Source organism: Nylanderia fulva, unplaced genomic scaffold, assembly GCF_048542155.1.
Source record: "Nylanderia fulva isolate GAGA-0341 unplaced genomic scaffold, ASM4854215v1 Scaffold776, whole genome shotgun sequence".
NCBI classification, from domain to species: Eukaryota; Metazoa; Arthropoda; class Insecta; order Hymenoptera; family Formicidae; genus Nylanderia; species Nylanderia fulva.
This window is the reverse complement of record NW_028190890.1, coordinates 1193-16152: the sequence shown is the minus strand read 5'-3', so window position 1 is coordinate 16152 and position 14960 is coordinate 1193. Positions and strand designations below refer to the sequence as shown.

Below are 14960 nucleotides of genomic sequence, written 5' to 3'. Positions count from 1 at the left end.
TTAGTTCTTCAAGAGTCGAGAATTTATAAGCAGTTAACGCGTGTTTCAATCCGTCATGTCCAACAAATGTTTGCCTCGATATGATCTTCGATTTTAATCAGATCTTGAAAAGTTTCATCGTTAATATGCGAGAAATTAAAACATTCCGTAGGTGCTGCGATTAATAAAAAATTAACGATTAACGTATGTCAAAATTAAAATATATATCCCCAACAATTAACAATATGCTTACTTGACATTGTTCTTCTTGACAATTTTAATCACGTTTTTTTGAAAAAGTTATTGAAGATGACACAAGACAAGACCAACAATATAAAAAGACACCTTATTTTAAACTCTACTTAGTCAAATATAATATTATAAAATTAACAAGACAAATCAAACTCAGAAAAAAGATCATATATGCAGAGTATTCCCATATTACGTGATTTTGTTATAAAACAAAATAAATCACTGAACATAACAAAACTTAAGAAAAGCATTATAAATATGAATTTTAATATTATTTTATTTTTTCAGATCCTTAACAAAAGAATCAAACTCAGAAAAAAAGATAATATATGCAGAGCATTCCCATATTATGTGATTTTGCTTATTTTATTGATTTTCCTTTGTTAAGGATCTGTAAAAATAAAATAATATTAAAATTCATATACTTATATAAAACCTACATAAAAATATACATACTGCATACAAGTATTTATAAAATTATATAAAATATAAATGCCTTAAGTACATACTTTGCTCTCAATTCGAACAGGAGCTTGGGCTAGCCACTTGGCAATAGTTTCGCCAATTTCGGTGTCATTTATATGTTTATGTGTTGTACGAATAGCTTCTATAACACAAAAAGTTATTATAAACATTACAATATAGTGTGTGCTTTTCACAAATGTTTAATTTGATACTAGTGGGGAACGTAAAATTATATAAAAAATATACCTGCAACATTGCAACGTTGCTGCAATATAATTGCAATAATCTGTGCTGTATGGGTACACATTACATTACATTATACATTAATATTCGAGAATTATTGTGAGATTGTTATGCTTACTTGTTATGATAGATTTTAAATATCGTTCTCGTTCTTTAAGTTTGTTAGTTTCTGTTTCGTATTGCGACAATGTTAATATTGCTTCGATCATTTCTCTCGCCTCCGTTTCCTCTTTGCAATTGCAGAGAGCACCAATACATGAAGCATAAAGTGTTTTTAATATTTTTGTACAACTTTTCAATAAGCGAGTATACTTTTTTATAAAGTGCGCTCTGTCAATACGTATACAACAATGAGGAATATTATTTTTACATTTGTTTGCATAATCGTAAATATTAAAACATCCATCAAATGTTCTCGCTGCCGCATGAAGAAATGCGAAAGAATAGTCTACGCATATCTGTTTAGGTATTTTTAGTGATAACCATTCATTGAGCCAATGCTGTATGCTTGCAACCGAATGTTGTTCTGTTATCATTTGTGCAATAGAAAATTGTCCTTCTTCGACATTTATAACAATTAAATAAAATAAAATATAGGCCGTTTTTTGCCATCGCACATCATAATTTCTTTAAATCGTGCTCCAGTTGCATCAATATAAATTTCCAGATTGTTCTTATATTTGGAAAAAAGTTTTTTATAAATCTGTACTTGCAGGTTTACTTAGTTATATTATTCACAAATAGACTTATATAATAAATAAAATATATACATTTTTTATACTTATTTCGCGAGCAAAATCGAAACCCGGATATCTCGAAAGCAAATAATTCGGGAAACATTCTGACGCCATTATTATGCGAGCAACTAATTACTTTGAGGCACTTTACTCTTGTAACTTGGACCGCGCGGATCGTTTTTAGCCGGTTTTCTACACTTATTTCGCGAGCAAAAAATTCGAAAACCTAATATCTTGAGAGCGAATAATTCGAGAAACATTTTTATGCCATAATTATGCGAGCAATTAATTATTTTAAGGCACTTTATTCTTGAACGTCCTATTTTATTCTTGATTATTTTTAAAAGTTGGAGCAAAAAAATTATTTTCTAAAGTAAAAAATAGCAAAAAATTTTACTATTATTAATCTTTTGCTTTTATTTATGTAAATGCTATTTTTTACAATGGCTAAGATAGCTTAATCTTAAGCTATCTAGCCCTCTAATTTATAAAAAATTGGAGCAAAAAAATTATTTTCTGAAGCAAAAAATAGCAAAAAATTTTAGTATTATTAATCTTTTACTTTTATTTATATAAATGCTATTTTTTACAATGGCTTAGATAGTTTAATCTTAAGCTATCTAGCCCTCTGTAATTTTCAAAAAATTGGAGCAAAAAAATTATTTCTTGAAGCAAAAAATAGCAAATAATTAGCAAATAATTTTCATATAAGATTCATTTTGTTCTGATAATTTGGCTCAGACAGTTTAATATACCTCAATAACGAGTTAAATAAGCTACATGCCGATCAGAAAAATATTATACAATATGTACGAAACCAAACCAGCATAATTCTTAAGTCTCTAACTAGTAGCGAAAATGTAATCAATATAACTTCGAATTCAATGAATCAAATAAATAGCCAATTCAATAGTCTTAAAAATTTATCTCAAATTAATGAGGCGAATATTTGGATTGACGAATCGTTACTAGATTTAGACGAGATATTAAGAAGGCTGATTAGCGAAATTTGAAAAGCAGAAGAATTAATAATTGACGGAAGACACGGGACCGTTAAGCCTTACGTCTTATTACCTAAAGAACTTTTTAATACTCTGAGACAACATAAGCATATAGATAATTTCCCAGTACCGTTGGAAGAAATATATTATACTACTCTTATAGATATAAGTGAAATATCAATAGCGTTAACCAAGAAAAACTGCTTATTCAACTAATAATTCCATTAATAGAAGATAAAATCTTAGAAGTAACTAAAGTAATATCTCTTCCCAGACACGGCTGGTTAAAACAATCAGTAATAGATACAACTCAGAGACTTATTCTCCTAGATTCATTTAGAACCATCTTTATGTCAATCAATGAGGTAGAGCTAGGACTAGCGAAGAAATTCGGAGAATATCAATTATTAAAGCGAGCATATCCAGATTATATAGTAGGAATAAAAGATAACTGTCTAACGGAAATACTTACGAGGCGTGACACAGAAAAATGTGCAACAAAGTATATGCAAATTCAAAACACGCTTTGGATCCAACTCCATACAAATCAGGATTAGATAGGAATAACACCCAAAAATGAAACCTTGCATATACTTTGTTCCGATAAGATACCAAAAAAAAAAAAAAATTTCAAACCAAAAAATAATGAACAAAAATTGTATTGCATTAAGTTTTAAACATTAAGCAGAGTCAGAATCAGAGGAATATTTCCTTTTTTTAGATTTCTTGTGTGCTTCTAAATTAATAAGACTTTTCATAATCTTTATGCATTCTTTACCTTGTTCTAATGTTTTTTTTTTTTTTAATCCATTTTGCTCTTTTAGCAAAATGATCTCTGAAACTTTTCGAAGTGTTGATTTTCAATTTGTGTATCTTGTTCGTGTAACTCTTTCAAAACAATGCTTAAATTATCTTTCTTTGGTCTTACTGTTTTTTAACATTTTCAAAAATATTTAAAATTTTTAAATTATCTTTTTCTTTCTTTGACGTATTCTTCGTTGACACGTTATTTTCTAGTGCAATATATTCTGTATTGGGAAAGTTTTCATTGTTATTTGTAACTTCGCTTATTTTACTACTACAAGTATCAGAAGTTGTACTAAAATTATCTAGGGAATTCAGTAAATTAACTGGTTGACTGTTGTGTTTCTCTCTGATAAGGTCATGCATCTCATCAAAATATTTTGGAGGCTTTTTCTTCCCTATAAAAAAAAAACTGTTAATCTCGGCTCAAATTATTGTGTTACAATAAAAATAAAATCTCGACGGCAATCGGAGCCTGTGCGGATGACATGCACAAAATTAATAAATTAAAATGAGATCTCAAGTCAAACTCATTTATTAAAATCTAAACGTTTCGACCCACTTCGGGTCTTCTTCAGTAGCTGCAAAATACAAAGAAACAAAAAAATAAAAGATAATCGGTACAATCAGAAAATTATAAAACTCGTATACATACAATCCGCAATAAATTAAATATCATTCTCCTCCCTATTCGAACCGTCCGGTCGTCGGAGTGTCTCCCTAACGGTGACCATCGTCAGGAAGGAAGCAGAGCAGTGACTCCCTTACCAACACTAATCAACATAGTATAAATTAAACGTGTAAGATCCCCAAGAATTATAAATTAAAAACCGGGAAGAACACTCACCCCGACAGCAAAAACAGAGAGAAGACGATGCTACACGTGACACATCACTCTAACGACTGTGCGGTATTCTACCTCGACACAGTCGATACATATATACGCAAAAAAAAACACAAAAATAAAATGTGAAAATAAAAATAAAAACAACTAATACTTATCGGCACTCATGTCAAAGGTCTAACGAAAAAATCCGGTTATGTCTAATCACAAAGCTAGATTTTGGTAAATTTTTCAATTAACAGATCAAAATTCTCGTTTAATTTGTATTTTGCAGCTACTGAAGAAGACCCGAAGTGGGTCGAAACGTTTAGATTTTAATAAATGAGTTTGACTTGAGATCTCATTTTAATTTATTAATTTTGTGCATGTCATCCGCACAGGCTCCGATTGCCGTCGAGATTTTATTTTTCTTCCCTGTTCCAGTAGATTTCATGTATTGGCAATGTCTACGATACATTTTTTCTAAGTTACGCCGACGTTGATGACATTTGTCAGAAGCTTTTGTTCCAATATAATGAATTAAATAACCATTATTTTGCATTTCTCTTGCAATATCAAATCATATTTTTTTTATGCATTTAATTATTAAGATGGTGAAATTTAGTTCCAACAATCTCTAATAACTTTAATGTCATTTCATTAGTAAATTCTACAAGTATTAAAACATTATTATTATTATTATTATTATTTAATTGTATTATTGTATATACATGTATGTATTATAAAGGTGCTTACTATCTTTATTTGTCATTTCTAACCCTTTTTCTTTAATTTCTTCGTTTGTGCATTCTTTATTTGTAATATTGTTTTCTGTTGTATCTGTAACACAAAATATATTTAAATGATATATAATAATTTATATAAAATTATTTTTTAATTATTATTGCAATTTGTTTTAAAATATAATTAATAAAATGATTATGTATGAGATCATTAAAAACATATAGACTTATATTAAACAATAAAAAATCAAAAAAATATAAGTTGTTTAGATATTTCATGATGTTTTTTAAACATTTGTATTGTCTGTATACGTTTTGAAATTTAAAAGATGTTTAAAGTCTTATGTACTGTTGTTTTCAGACATAGGTGCTTTACATAACGATTGAGCTTCCAAGATTAAAGCATTTGCTGTAATATTTAATTAGATATAAGTCTTAATTTCATATTTAAAGTAAATAAATAAAAAATACATCTATCTGTATATAATTTTTACATACTTTTAGGACAAAAATATATTAATTTTCCATGTTCATCCAAAATCGGTTGCCCACTCGTGTCAGATAATAAAATTTATTTAGATTGGTATCACAAAAAGACATTCTCAGGTAGATTAGTAAAGGAAACATTAGTAAATAATGAAACAACGTCCAATGAAACTATTATGTCGGAATCTTGTATTGTTTTCCCTGATAGAGAAAGTTATTAACATTTTGCTATCCAACGGTTATCCTCTTGATCTAATTTTCACAGAAATAAAACGCAGATTAAAAAATCTCTCAACTAAGAAATTTAACAAGCCTAATAATAACAATATAACAGATACTAATAATACTAATACTAACATTAAATATTTTGTCATACTATATATAGAATCAATATCTGAGAAAGTTGCTTCAGCAATAAGAAGACCTGACGTAGTGGTAGGATATCGTTGCATTAAAAAATTGAATGACTTCATAAAAGTTCAAAAAGACAGAAATAATTGCCCCACGAATTCTAACGTTATTTAAAAATTGAATTGCAACGATTGTGACGCCACATATGTCGGACAGACAAAAAGACAGTTAGGAACGAGACTTAAAGAACATAAAAATAATATTAAATTAGACTCTGCTAGACATTCGGTTGTCACGGAACACATTCTAAACGAACAACATACATTTGACTGGGACAATATTAAAATTATGGATCATGAAAAGAATTACCATAAAAGACTAATATCTGAAATGATCTACATTAAAGAACAGAAAAATGGAATTAATTTAAATAAAGACACCGAATTGTTAGACAGTAGTTATTTTGACATACTTAAAAAATTTGCTGAATCATAATTTAGAAAAAACATTGGTGTATAAAATTGTAAGGATTATTCGCGAAGCCGTCTTTCGATGTTTTCGGTCAAGTCATCACTTTCGACTTACTATCGCGACCGCGCATTCCAGAGGGACAAACAAGTGTTTTTCTGTTCGTATCTCGTTCCTCAATACGTCGATCACAAGCGAATCACAATGGGGCACGCACGTGTCACGCGCCGGTCATATGAATTTTCGGCCGTTGTCGTTACCGCTGTACGAATTCGGAGCAGTCTGCCCCGAGAGTCCGCCTTGAAAGCTCGCAAGGAGATCAGAGTGCCGAAAATCGCGTATAGAAACGAACGCGTTATTAGACTATTGTTACTGTTCATTTTTTTGCTGTATAATAAATCATTGCTAAATTCATCTTACGGACTCGTTCACTCTCTCCTCGCAGAATCCTACTGCAGGTTTACGTTCTCGGCGCAAAAACAAATATTTTCCTTCTGTGCATAAAATTAATTTCGAAGGTTCAAGCACAGAATGAATGGTCCTTCGAGCCGGATATAAGTGACTGTGCAGTAACTTTCCACCGCGAGTGAAACGAAGACGACACCTCGTTTGGGGTACAGTAAGACTCGAGAAGAGACATTTTTCTCGCGCATCGACAAGCTCGTCCGCGAGTTCGTGCCGTCGGCGACATTCTGACTCGCCCGGCATAAATTTGTGAAGTTCTCTAAGGAGACATTTTTCTCGCGCATCGACAAGCTCGTCCGCGAGTTCGTGCCGTCGGCGACATTCTGACTCGCCCGGCATAAATTTGTGAAGTTCTCTAAGGAGACATTTTTCTCGCACATCGACAAAGTCGTCCGCGAGTTCGTGCCGTCGGCGACATTCTGACTCGCCCGGCATAAATTTGTGAAGTTCTCTAAGGAGACATTTTTCTCGCACATCGACAAAGTCGTCCGCGAGTTCGTGCCGTCGGCGACATTCTGACTCGCCCGGCATAAATTTGTGAAGTTCTCTAAGGAGACATTTTTCTCGCACATCGACAAAGTCGTCCGCGAGTTCGTGCCGTCGGCGACATTCTGACTCGCCCGGCATAAATTTGTGAGGTTCCTCGAGGAGACATTTTCTCGCGTATCGATACGGTCGTCCGCGAGTTCGTGCCGTCGGAGACGTGCTGACTTGCCCGACATATATTGAGTGATCTCGGACTAAACCTGTCACTATCGACTCACTCCTCGCGCTCTCCTGCTTCATTAGTGCTGCTAATTCGCTGATCATGGCCGAGTTACGGAATTTGCTGATCGCACAAACCGATAAAATCGACCAGCTCAAGAGAGTTCTAATAAACTTTAAAAAATTGGCTAAGGCTAACGTAACTTTGCCGAAGACACAAGGTCGATTAGAGAAAGTGCATACGCTATGGGCATCCTGTCAGGAGCTGCATCTCAAGTTGTTGCAGACCACTACGAAGGAGGATCAGAAGACGATGTCGTACTTCTTGGATGAGGAATTCCTGGAAGCTGAGGAGATCTACGACGAGACCGTCGACTACCTCCGAGAAACGATAAGTCGATTTACTGACCGTCAACCGGTTACTCTCGATCGTAGTACTGACTCCTCGGTTCGCGATAATACTCATGCCAACTTTCATTTGCCACGGATTACATTACCTAAATTTTCCGGTAGATTTCTCGAGTGGGAGAGTTTTAAGAGTACATTCGAGTCGCTAGTCGCAAAAAATGACGCTTTCTCTAATACTCAGAAGTTCCATTATTTGAAAACAAGCATCATCGGCGACGCCGCATTAAAAATTAATAATTTACGAATTTCTGACGCGAATTACGAGTCCGCGTGGCAACTGTTAGTTGATGAGTATGACGATCGGTTAACGTTGATTCAATCGCATTTGCATGCGTTTATGAATCTGCCGATTATGAGAAATGAAAATGTCATAGAATTAAGCAAGTTGCGCGACACAGTGGCCGCGTCGATTGCCGCGTTACATAATCTAGATAGACCGGTGGATCAATGGGATGATATTCTCGTGTACGTTGTCTCCCAGAAATTTAGCGTTAAAACAAAGAGCGAGTGGAACTTGAAAGTCTCGTCGAGTCACGCGATCCCTTCTTACAAGGACATCCACGAGTTCCTTGCTCTTCGTATTCGGGGTTTATCCGATTTTACTGACGTTGCAAAAATTGCCGCAATTTCTAAGAACGACAAGCCGCGATCGTCTGTAAACAACGTTTCCGCTATAAAATGCATTCATTGTTCCGGTAATCATTTTATTTCAAAATGTGAAACATTTCTCAGTAAATCGGCCACGCAACGAAACTCTATTGCGCGTCAAAATAGAATTTGCTTTCTCTGTCTGAAGCCGGGTCACATGTCGCCAAAATGTACAAGCAAGCAGCGATGCTCCCACTGTCGTCGCCCTCATCATTCGTTGTTACATTCCGCGAATCATCAAGCATCGGCCGACGACGACAAGCCGGAATCGAATAAGACGGGCGCAGCGACGATCGCGAAAACGGATACATCTTGCGTTCTCGAGAAAGCTGCCGTCGCGAGCGTTCAAACTGTGAAACCGCCAAGCGTTACGACTCCGACAGTTCTTCTCGCAACCGCGTGGGTCGACGTTCATACTGCCGAAGGTAGATGCTTCAAGGTTCGCGCGCTGCTGGATCAAGGATCCAATTTCAGCTTCATTTCAGAAGCGTTGTGTCAGACCATGCGTGCGAAGCGACAACGAGCCGACCTACAGATAAAAGGATTCGGAGAGAAGTTTACTGGTTCAGCTAAATCGCGAGTATCATTGCGGCTGACACACTGCAATAAGTCAGATCCCACGTTTCCTTTTACCGCGTACGTATTTCAGCGGATTACGTCTTACGCCGCGTCGCGGATTCAGCCTGTCGAGTCGTGGCCTCATTTAAAAGGCCTTTCTTTAGCCGATCCGGACCCGTCAAGTAACCATCAGATCCACATGTTGATTGGCGCGGATATTTACGGCTCGCTTTTGATGCGCGATTTACGACAGGGGCCGCTCGGCACGCCCACTGCCCAGTTAACCGCACTCGGTTGGATTATTTCCGGGCCCACCGGAAAAGAGCAACGGGCTTCGACAGAAGCTGCCGTCTTGAACTGTGTTCTCAGTCAAGACGTGGACTCTCTTCTCCAGCAATTCTGGATGGATGAAGAGATCTCGTCACCCACTCCTCTCACTGACGAAGAGGAGAATTGCGAACGACATTTCGTTCGAACTCATTATCGTCACTCCGACGGTCGATACGTAGTTCGACTGCCGTTTAAGTCAGCTCCGCCGATCGAAATCGGGGAATCTCTGTCCATCGCGCGGTCTCTCTACGGTCGTATGGAGAATAGATTGAGGAATCGTTCAGAACTCGGTTCGCAATACAACGAGTTTCTTGCTGAGTATGAGTCGCTCGGACATATGACCCGCGTAGACGAGTTGGAACAAACGGAATATTTACCGGTTTATATCCCGCATCATCCAGTGATTAGGGAAGCAAGTTGTACTACTAAGTTACGCGTAGTGTTCAACGCATCGTGTAAAACTCGAAACGGCACAACGCTGAATGATCACTTGTTAATTGGACCTAAGTTACAGCAGGATCTTCCTGCCGTTTTGTCTCGGTGGCGAAGATGGCGCCATGTCTATACTGCGGACATAGCAAAGATGTTCCGTCAAATTCGCGTTCATCCCAAAGATATAGATTATCAGCGAATTCTTTGGCGTCCGACGGAGGACGCGACGATTCAACATTATCGGCTCCTCACGGTGACATACGGTCTCGCTCCGGCTCCATACCTCGCCATGCGCGTGCTCAAACAACTTGCTCTCGACGAGGGCGTTAATTACCCTGCCGCGGTTCCAATCTTGAATGAGTCCATCTACGTGGATGACACTTTGTTTGGAGCGAATGATATTCAGACTTTAACAGATACGCGCGATCAAGTGATAAGTCTTATGAAAAGCGGAGGTTTTCAGTTAAGAAAATGGGCGTCCAATACGATCGAGCTTCTCAAAGATTTTTCGACCGATAAATCCGACGTCACCGATCACCTCATCCTAAATAACGAATCACTCAAAGTGCTCGGTCTTTCATGGATCCCTGCTGAGGACTCATTTAGGCTTGTCGTGAATTCAACCATCCCAATCGCTCCTACAAAACGTTCAATTCTCTCTTTCGTTGCGAAACTCTACGACCCTCTCGGTTGGGCCGCTCCTGTCGTGATCGTCGCTAAAATCGTGTTACAGGAGTTGTGGCTATTACATTGCGACTGGGATTCACCTCTACCCGACGAGGTGAAACAACGATGGAGTGATTTCGTTTCCGAATTTAATAAATTGAAAGAAATTCGTATTCCGCGATGGACAGGTCAGCACCCCGATAATCTCGCGATCGAGGTGCACGGATTCGCGGACGCGTCAAACCGAGCCTTTGCTGCCGTCGTCTATCTTCGCGTGTTGCATTCTTTAACGGATTATGAGATCAGCTTAATCGCTGCCAAGACAAAGGTCGCACCCGTTAAGACCGTGAGCATACCAAGACTTGAGTTAAACGCGATAGTACTTTTGAGTCGACTGGTGAAGTGGATTTTAAATTCACTCAATTTAAGTGACGCTCCGATTTATTGTTGGACGGACTCCACGATCACGCTGGCCTGGCTACGCCAGCATCCATCTAAATGGACCACGTACGTGGCCAATAGAGTAGCCGAGGTCCAAAACAATTTGCCGTCGGCTAGATGGGAACACGTGCCGTCGAAGGACAATCCCGCGGATTGTGCTTCTCGTGGCCTACTAGCATCCGAATTACCAACTCATCCACTGTGGTGGACTGGACCCCACTGGTTAAAGGGGCCTTCCACGTCATGGCCGACCCATGACGTAGCGATTCCGCTCTCTTCTGATACCATTCTGAAGATTTCAAGTGAAATTAAAAGGTCCCCTGTTCTTCATATGGAAGGCTCGGAAGAGTGGGATTTAATGTATAAATTTTCTAGCTGGCCTAAGCTCGTCCGTGTGACCGCATACATCTACCGTTTTCTCTCTTTGCTAGTCAAGAAAGGGAAGGATAAAATTCGCACCGCGTCGTCTCTAAGTGTCGACGAGCTCAATCAAGCTGAGTTGTTTTGGCTTTCTTACGCTCAAGCCAGATCATTCGGTTGCGATATCGCATCCTTGAAGAAGGATCGAACTGTCACGAAAAAGAGTCCTCTGAGAACTCTGAATCCATTTCTCGGGGAAGATTCTTTACTCCGTCTCGGCGGGCGGTTAAAAAATGCCGCTCTTACGTTCGAAGAGCAGCACCCCATTATCGTTCCACAAGGTCAAATCGCATCTCTTCTTGTGGCTCATGCTCATAAGAGCACACTTCATGGCGGAGTGCAGCTCGTGCTGCGCACCCTCCGCCAGAGATATTGGATACTGGGTAGCCGAAACGCAGTAAAAAATCATGTTCGTCGGTGCGTCGTGTGCACTCGTCATTCTGCGAAGCTATCGAGCCAGCTCATGGGAGACCTCCCTTCTCCTCGCGTTAATCCATCCTCCCCTTTCACGCATACGGGAGTGGATTACGCTGGGCCTTTCCTCATTACTCCTTTCGTTGGGAAAGGACAGAAAGCGAGAAAAAATTGGATCGCGTTGTTCATTTGTCTTGTCACCAAAGCCATCCACTTGGAGCTAGTTGACGACTACTCCAGTGCAGGATTCATTTCCGCCTTTCGGAGATTCGCCGGGCGTAGAGGCCTACCCAAGAAACTTTACAGCGACAACGGGACGAACTTCCACGGCGCTGACCGAGAGTTGCAGAACGCGTTCGAAGCTCTAATGAAAGATGCTTCTTTACAAGCCGACCTCGCGAATGACAGAATAGAATGGCATTTCATACCGTCCGCGGCTCCTCATTTCGGCGGATTATGGGAGGCGGGTGTGAAAAGTTTAAAATCGCATCTCAAAAGAGTAGCCGGTTCGCGTACCTTGTCGCAGGCTGAATTCGCGACGCTTCTATGCCAGATAGAAGCATGTCTCAACTCCCGTCCAATTGCCGCCCTCAGCGACGACCCGAACGATTTGTCTGCGCTAACGCCGGGCCATTTTTTAATAGGTCGACCTATGGTGTCCGTACCTGAGGAGTCAGTACTCGCGATAAACCCGAACCGACTCTCACGATGGCAGCTCCTTAATTCAATGAAGGAGCAAATTTGGCGTGCTTGGTCGCTGGATTACTTGCATACATTACAGCAGCGCAATAAGTGGACGGATAAGTCCCCCTGTTATCGCGTAGGAGAGCTCGCGCTTCTCAAGAACCCATTGCTCCCTCCGAGCAAGTGGGAACTCGCTCGAATTACTCAAATCCATCCGGGATCCGATGGACATGTTAGAGTAGTCACGATGCAAACTGCACGTTCCGTCTTAAAGCGACCAATCACGTCACTATGCCGACTGCCTATTAATTGCAATACTGTATGAAGGCTGTTAATTGAGCTATAATTGTTTGCGCTCGACATTACAAGGCAATCAATGTGTTTACATTCTTCTTATTGTTAAGATTTTTTGTATGACTCCGAATATGTTTGTCCTCAATGAATAGAATTACAAGAAACGAATGTATACCTACTAAAAGCATCTTTCTCCTTACTGTTAAGAATTCAATTGTTGAAATATTTATCTAAGACGTCAAGGTAAAAACGTTCTCGGGCTCGAAATATTTGTTATTATCGTGGTTAAGACTTCTAATTGCCCAGGACTTATTCTCATAAGAACGACCTATAAACATTTCGCATCCGTTCGCATGCGAGGCGGGCGGTCTGTATAAAATTGTAAGGATTATTCGCGAAGCCGTCTTTCGATGTTTTCGGCCAAGTCATCACTTTCGACTTACTATCGCGACCGCGCATTCCAGAGGGACAAACAAGTGTTTTTCTGTTCGTATCTCGTTCCTCAATACGTCGATCACAAGCGAATCACAATGGGGCACGCACGTGTCACGCGCCGGTCATATGAATTTTCGGCCGTTGTCGTTACCGCTGTACGAATTCGGAGCAGTCTGCCTCGAGAGTCCGCCTTGAAAGCTCGCAAGGAGATCAGAGTGCCGAAAATCGCGTATAGAAACGAACGCGTTATTAGACTATTGTTACTGTTCATTTTTTTGCTGTATAATAAATCATTGCTAAATTCATCTTACGGACTCGTTCACTCTCTCCTCGCAGAATCCTACTGCAGGTTTACGTTCTCGGCGCAAAAACAAATATTTTCCTTCTGTGCATAAAATTAATTTCGAAGGTTCAAGCACAATTGGTAATAAATAAATACATCACGCTCTCTATTTTGACATTTGTTATTCAAACTTCGCAACACACACTTGAAATATCGGGAAAAAGGACTTGTTAAAACGATAATGTAAGTTGAAAGATTTTTTAATTTTCTCTGATATTGATTTAATTCGCGTATTATATCCGCAGCATGTTTAAATGTCGCATAACTTGGCATCTCAGACCAATCGCCTTGCATATCTATTGGTCAACAGCGAAGAATCGTTTTAATTTTATATTTTAATATTTAACTAACTTTGTATTTTTAACATTTAACTTTGTATTTTAATATTTAACTTTTATGTATTGATAAAGACTGTAGTGCAGTCGAAACGTTTACAATTTATATCGATTCTGTAATGGAATGTTAATTTAATTATTTAACTATTAATAAAAAATTTTTACACCTTATTTATTTGCTCGTTCAGTTGGCCTACTATATTTGATTTGTTCAATTTTGTTAATTTATACGAGCCTCTCATTAATTAACTTTGATATGTTGTGTCCATAAAACAAAAACAAACAGGAAATTTTCAATTTCCTGCAGTACTACGTGCCATGATTACTAAAGAACTTTTTGCGGGTTTATGTGTTTTCATTACCCATATCTTCAAAACCAATAATCTCATCTTCTGATATATTATAAAATAAATGAGCTTTTAAACTCATCTCATTAACATACAATATACAATATAACAACACGGATGCTCGTGCCTCTCATGTTAACTGAGGCCGGTTTGAAGGTCGAAAGATCTCGGACAGTGCTCGCACCGGTATGGTCTAGCTGGACTGCCGTTTCCCCTTTTGCACTTGGCGTAATGGCAGCGCCATGCATGTATCTTGGGGAAACGTTTGGAGCATTTTTCACATATCCAAGTAACCTGCAACATTGGGTGCTCTTTTTTGATATGCAGACTTAACTGCTTGGAGCCTATACAGCTGATGTTCGAGCCAAGCTCCGAACACTTGGGGCAGCATAAAATGCTTCTATACTTCCTTGGATGTCGTAAATTATTTTTGCCCTAATGGGTCTCAGGTCCCATCGCCCGTCCAACGACGCCCCTGGGACTCGGGCGCCGCTCGCGCTTCTTCATCTGTTTGCCACTTAGGCAGCGTCCGCCACGCCAGAAGCGTTCTCGGGGTCGTCCGCCTCCGAGGCTTTCTCCTTGACGCTATCCATAATTGCTCCTTAGTAGAGCGTTGTCTAGAGCCAAAACGACGATCAGGCATTTATAGGCTGCTTCTCACCCCGACGGTCTTAGGTTTGTAT

General features: G+C 38.7%; 1 protein-coding gene and 1 long non-coding RNA gene across 2 annotated transcripts; one reads left to right on the top strand and one right to left on the bottom strand.

The window, feature by feature from the left end:
- Positions 1-4858: 4858 nt before the first annotated feature.
- LOC146720119 (uncharacterized) lies at positions 4859-5602 on the bottom strand. The gene is made up of 3 exons (XR_014926205.1): positions 5546-5602; positions 5061-5144; positions 4859-4974 (listed from the first exon to the last, which is right to left on the bottom strand). It is a non-coding gene; the product is annotated as an uncharacterized LOC146720119 (long non-coding RNA).
- Positions 5603-7625: 2023 nt separating this feature from the next.
- LOC114928927 (uncharacterized) lies at positions 7626-12848 on the top strand. Its single transcript, XM_029300290.2, has one exon. It carries the CDS (start codon positions 7626-7628, stop codon positions 12846-12848), a length of 5223 nt encoding a protein of 1740 aa, XP_029156123.2.
- The last annotated feature ends 2112 nt before the right edge of the window (positions 12849-14960 follow it).

What these genes read in the sequence shown, in the direction of transcription:
- LOC114928927 (XM_029300290.2), top strand. Translation starts at nt 7,626, where the DNA reads ATGGCCGAGTTACGGAATTTGCTGATCGCACAAACCGATAAAATCGAC.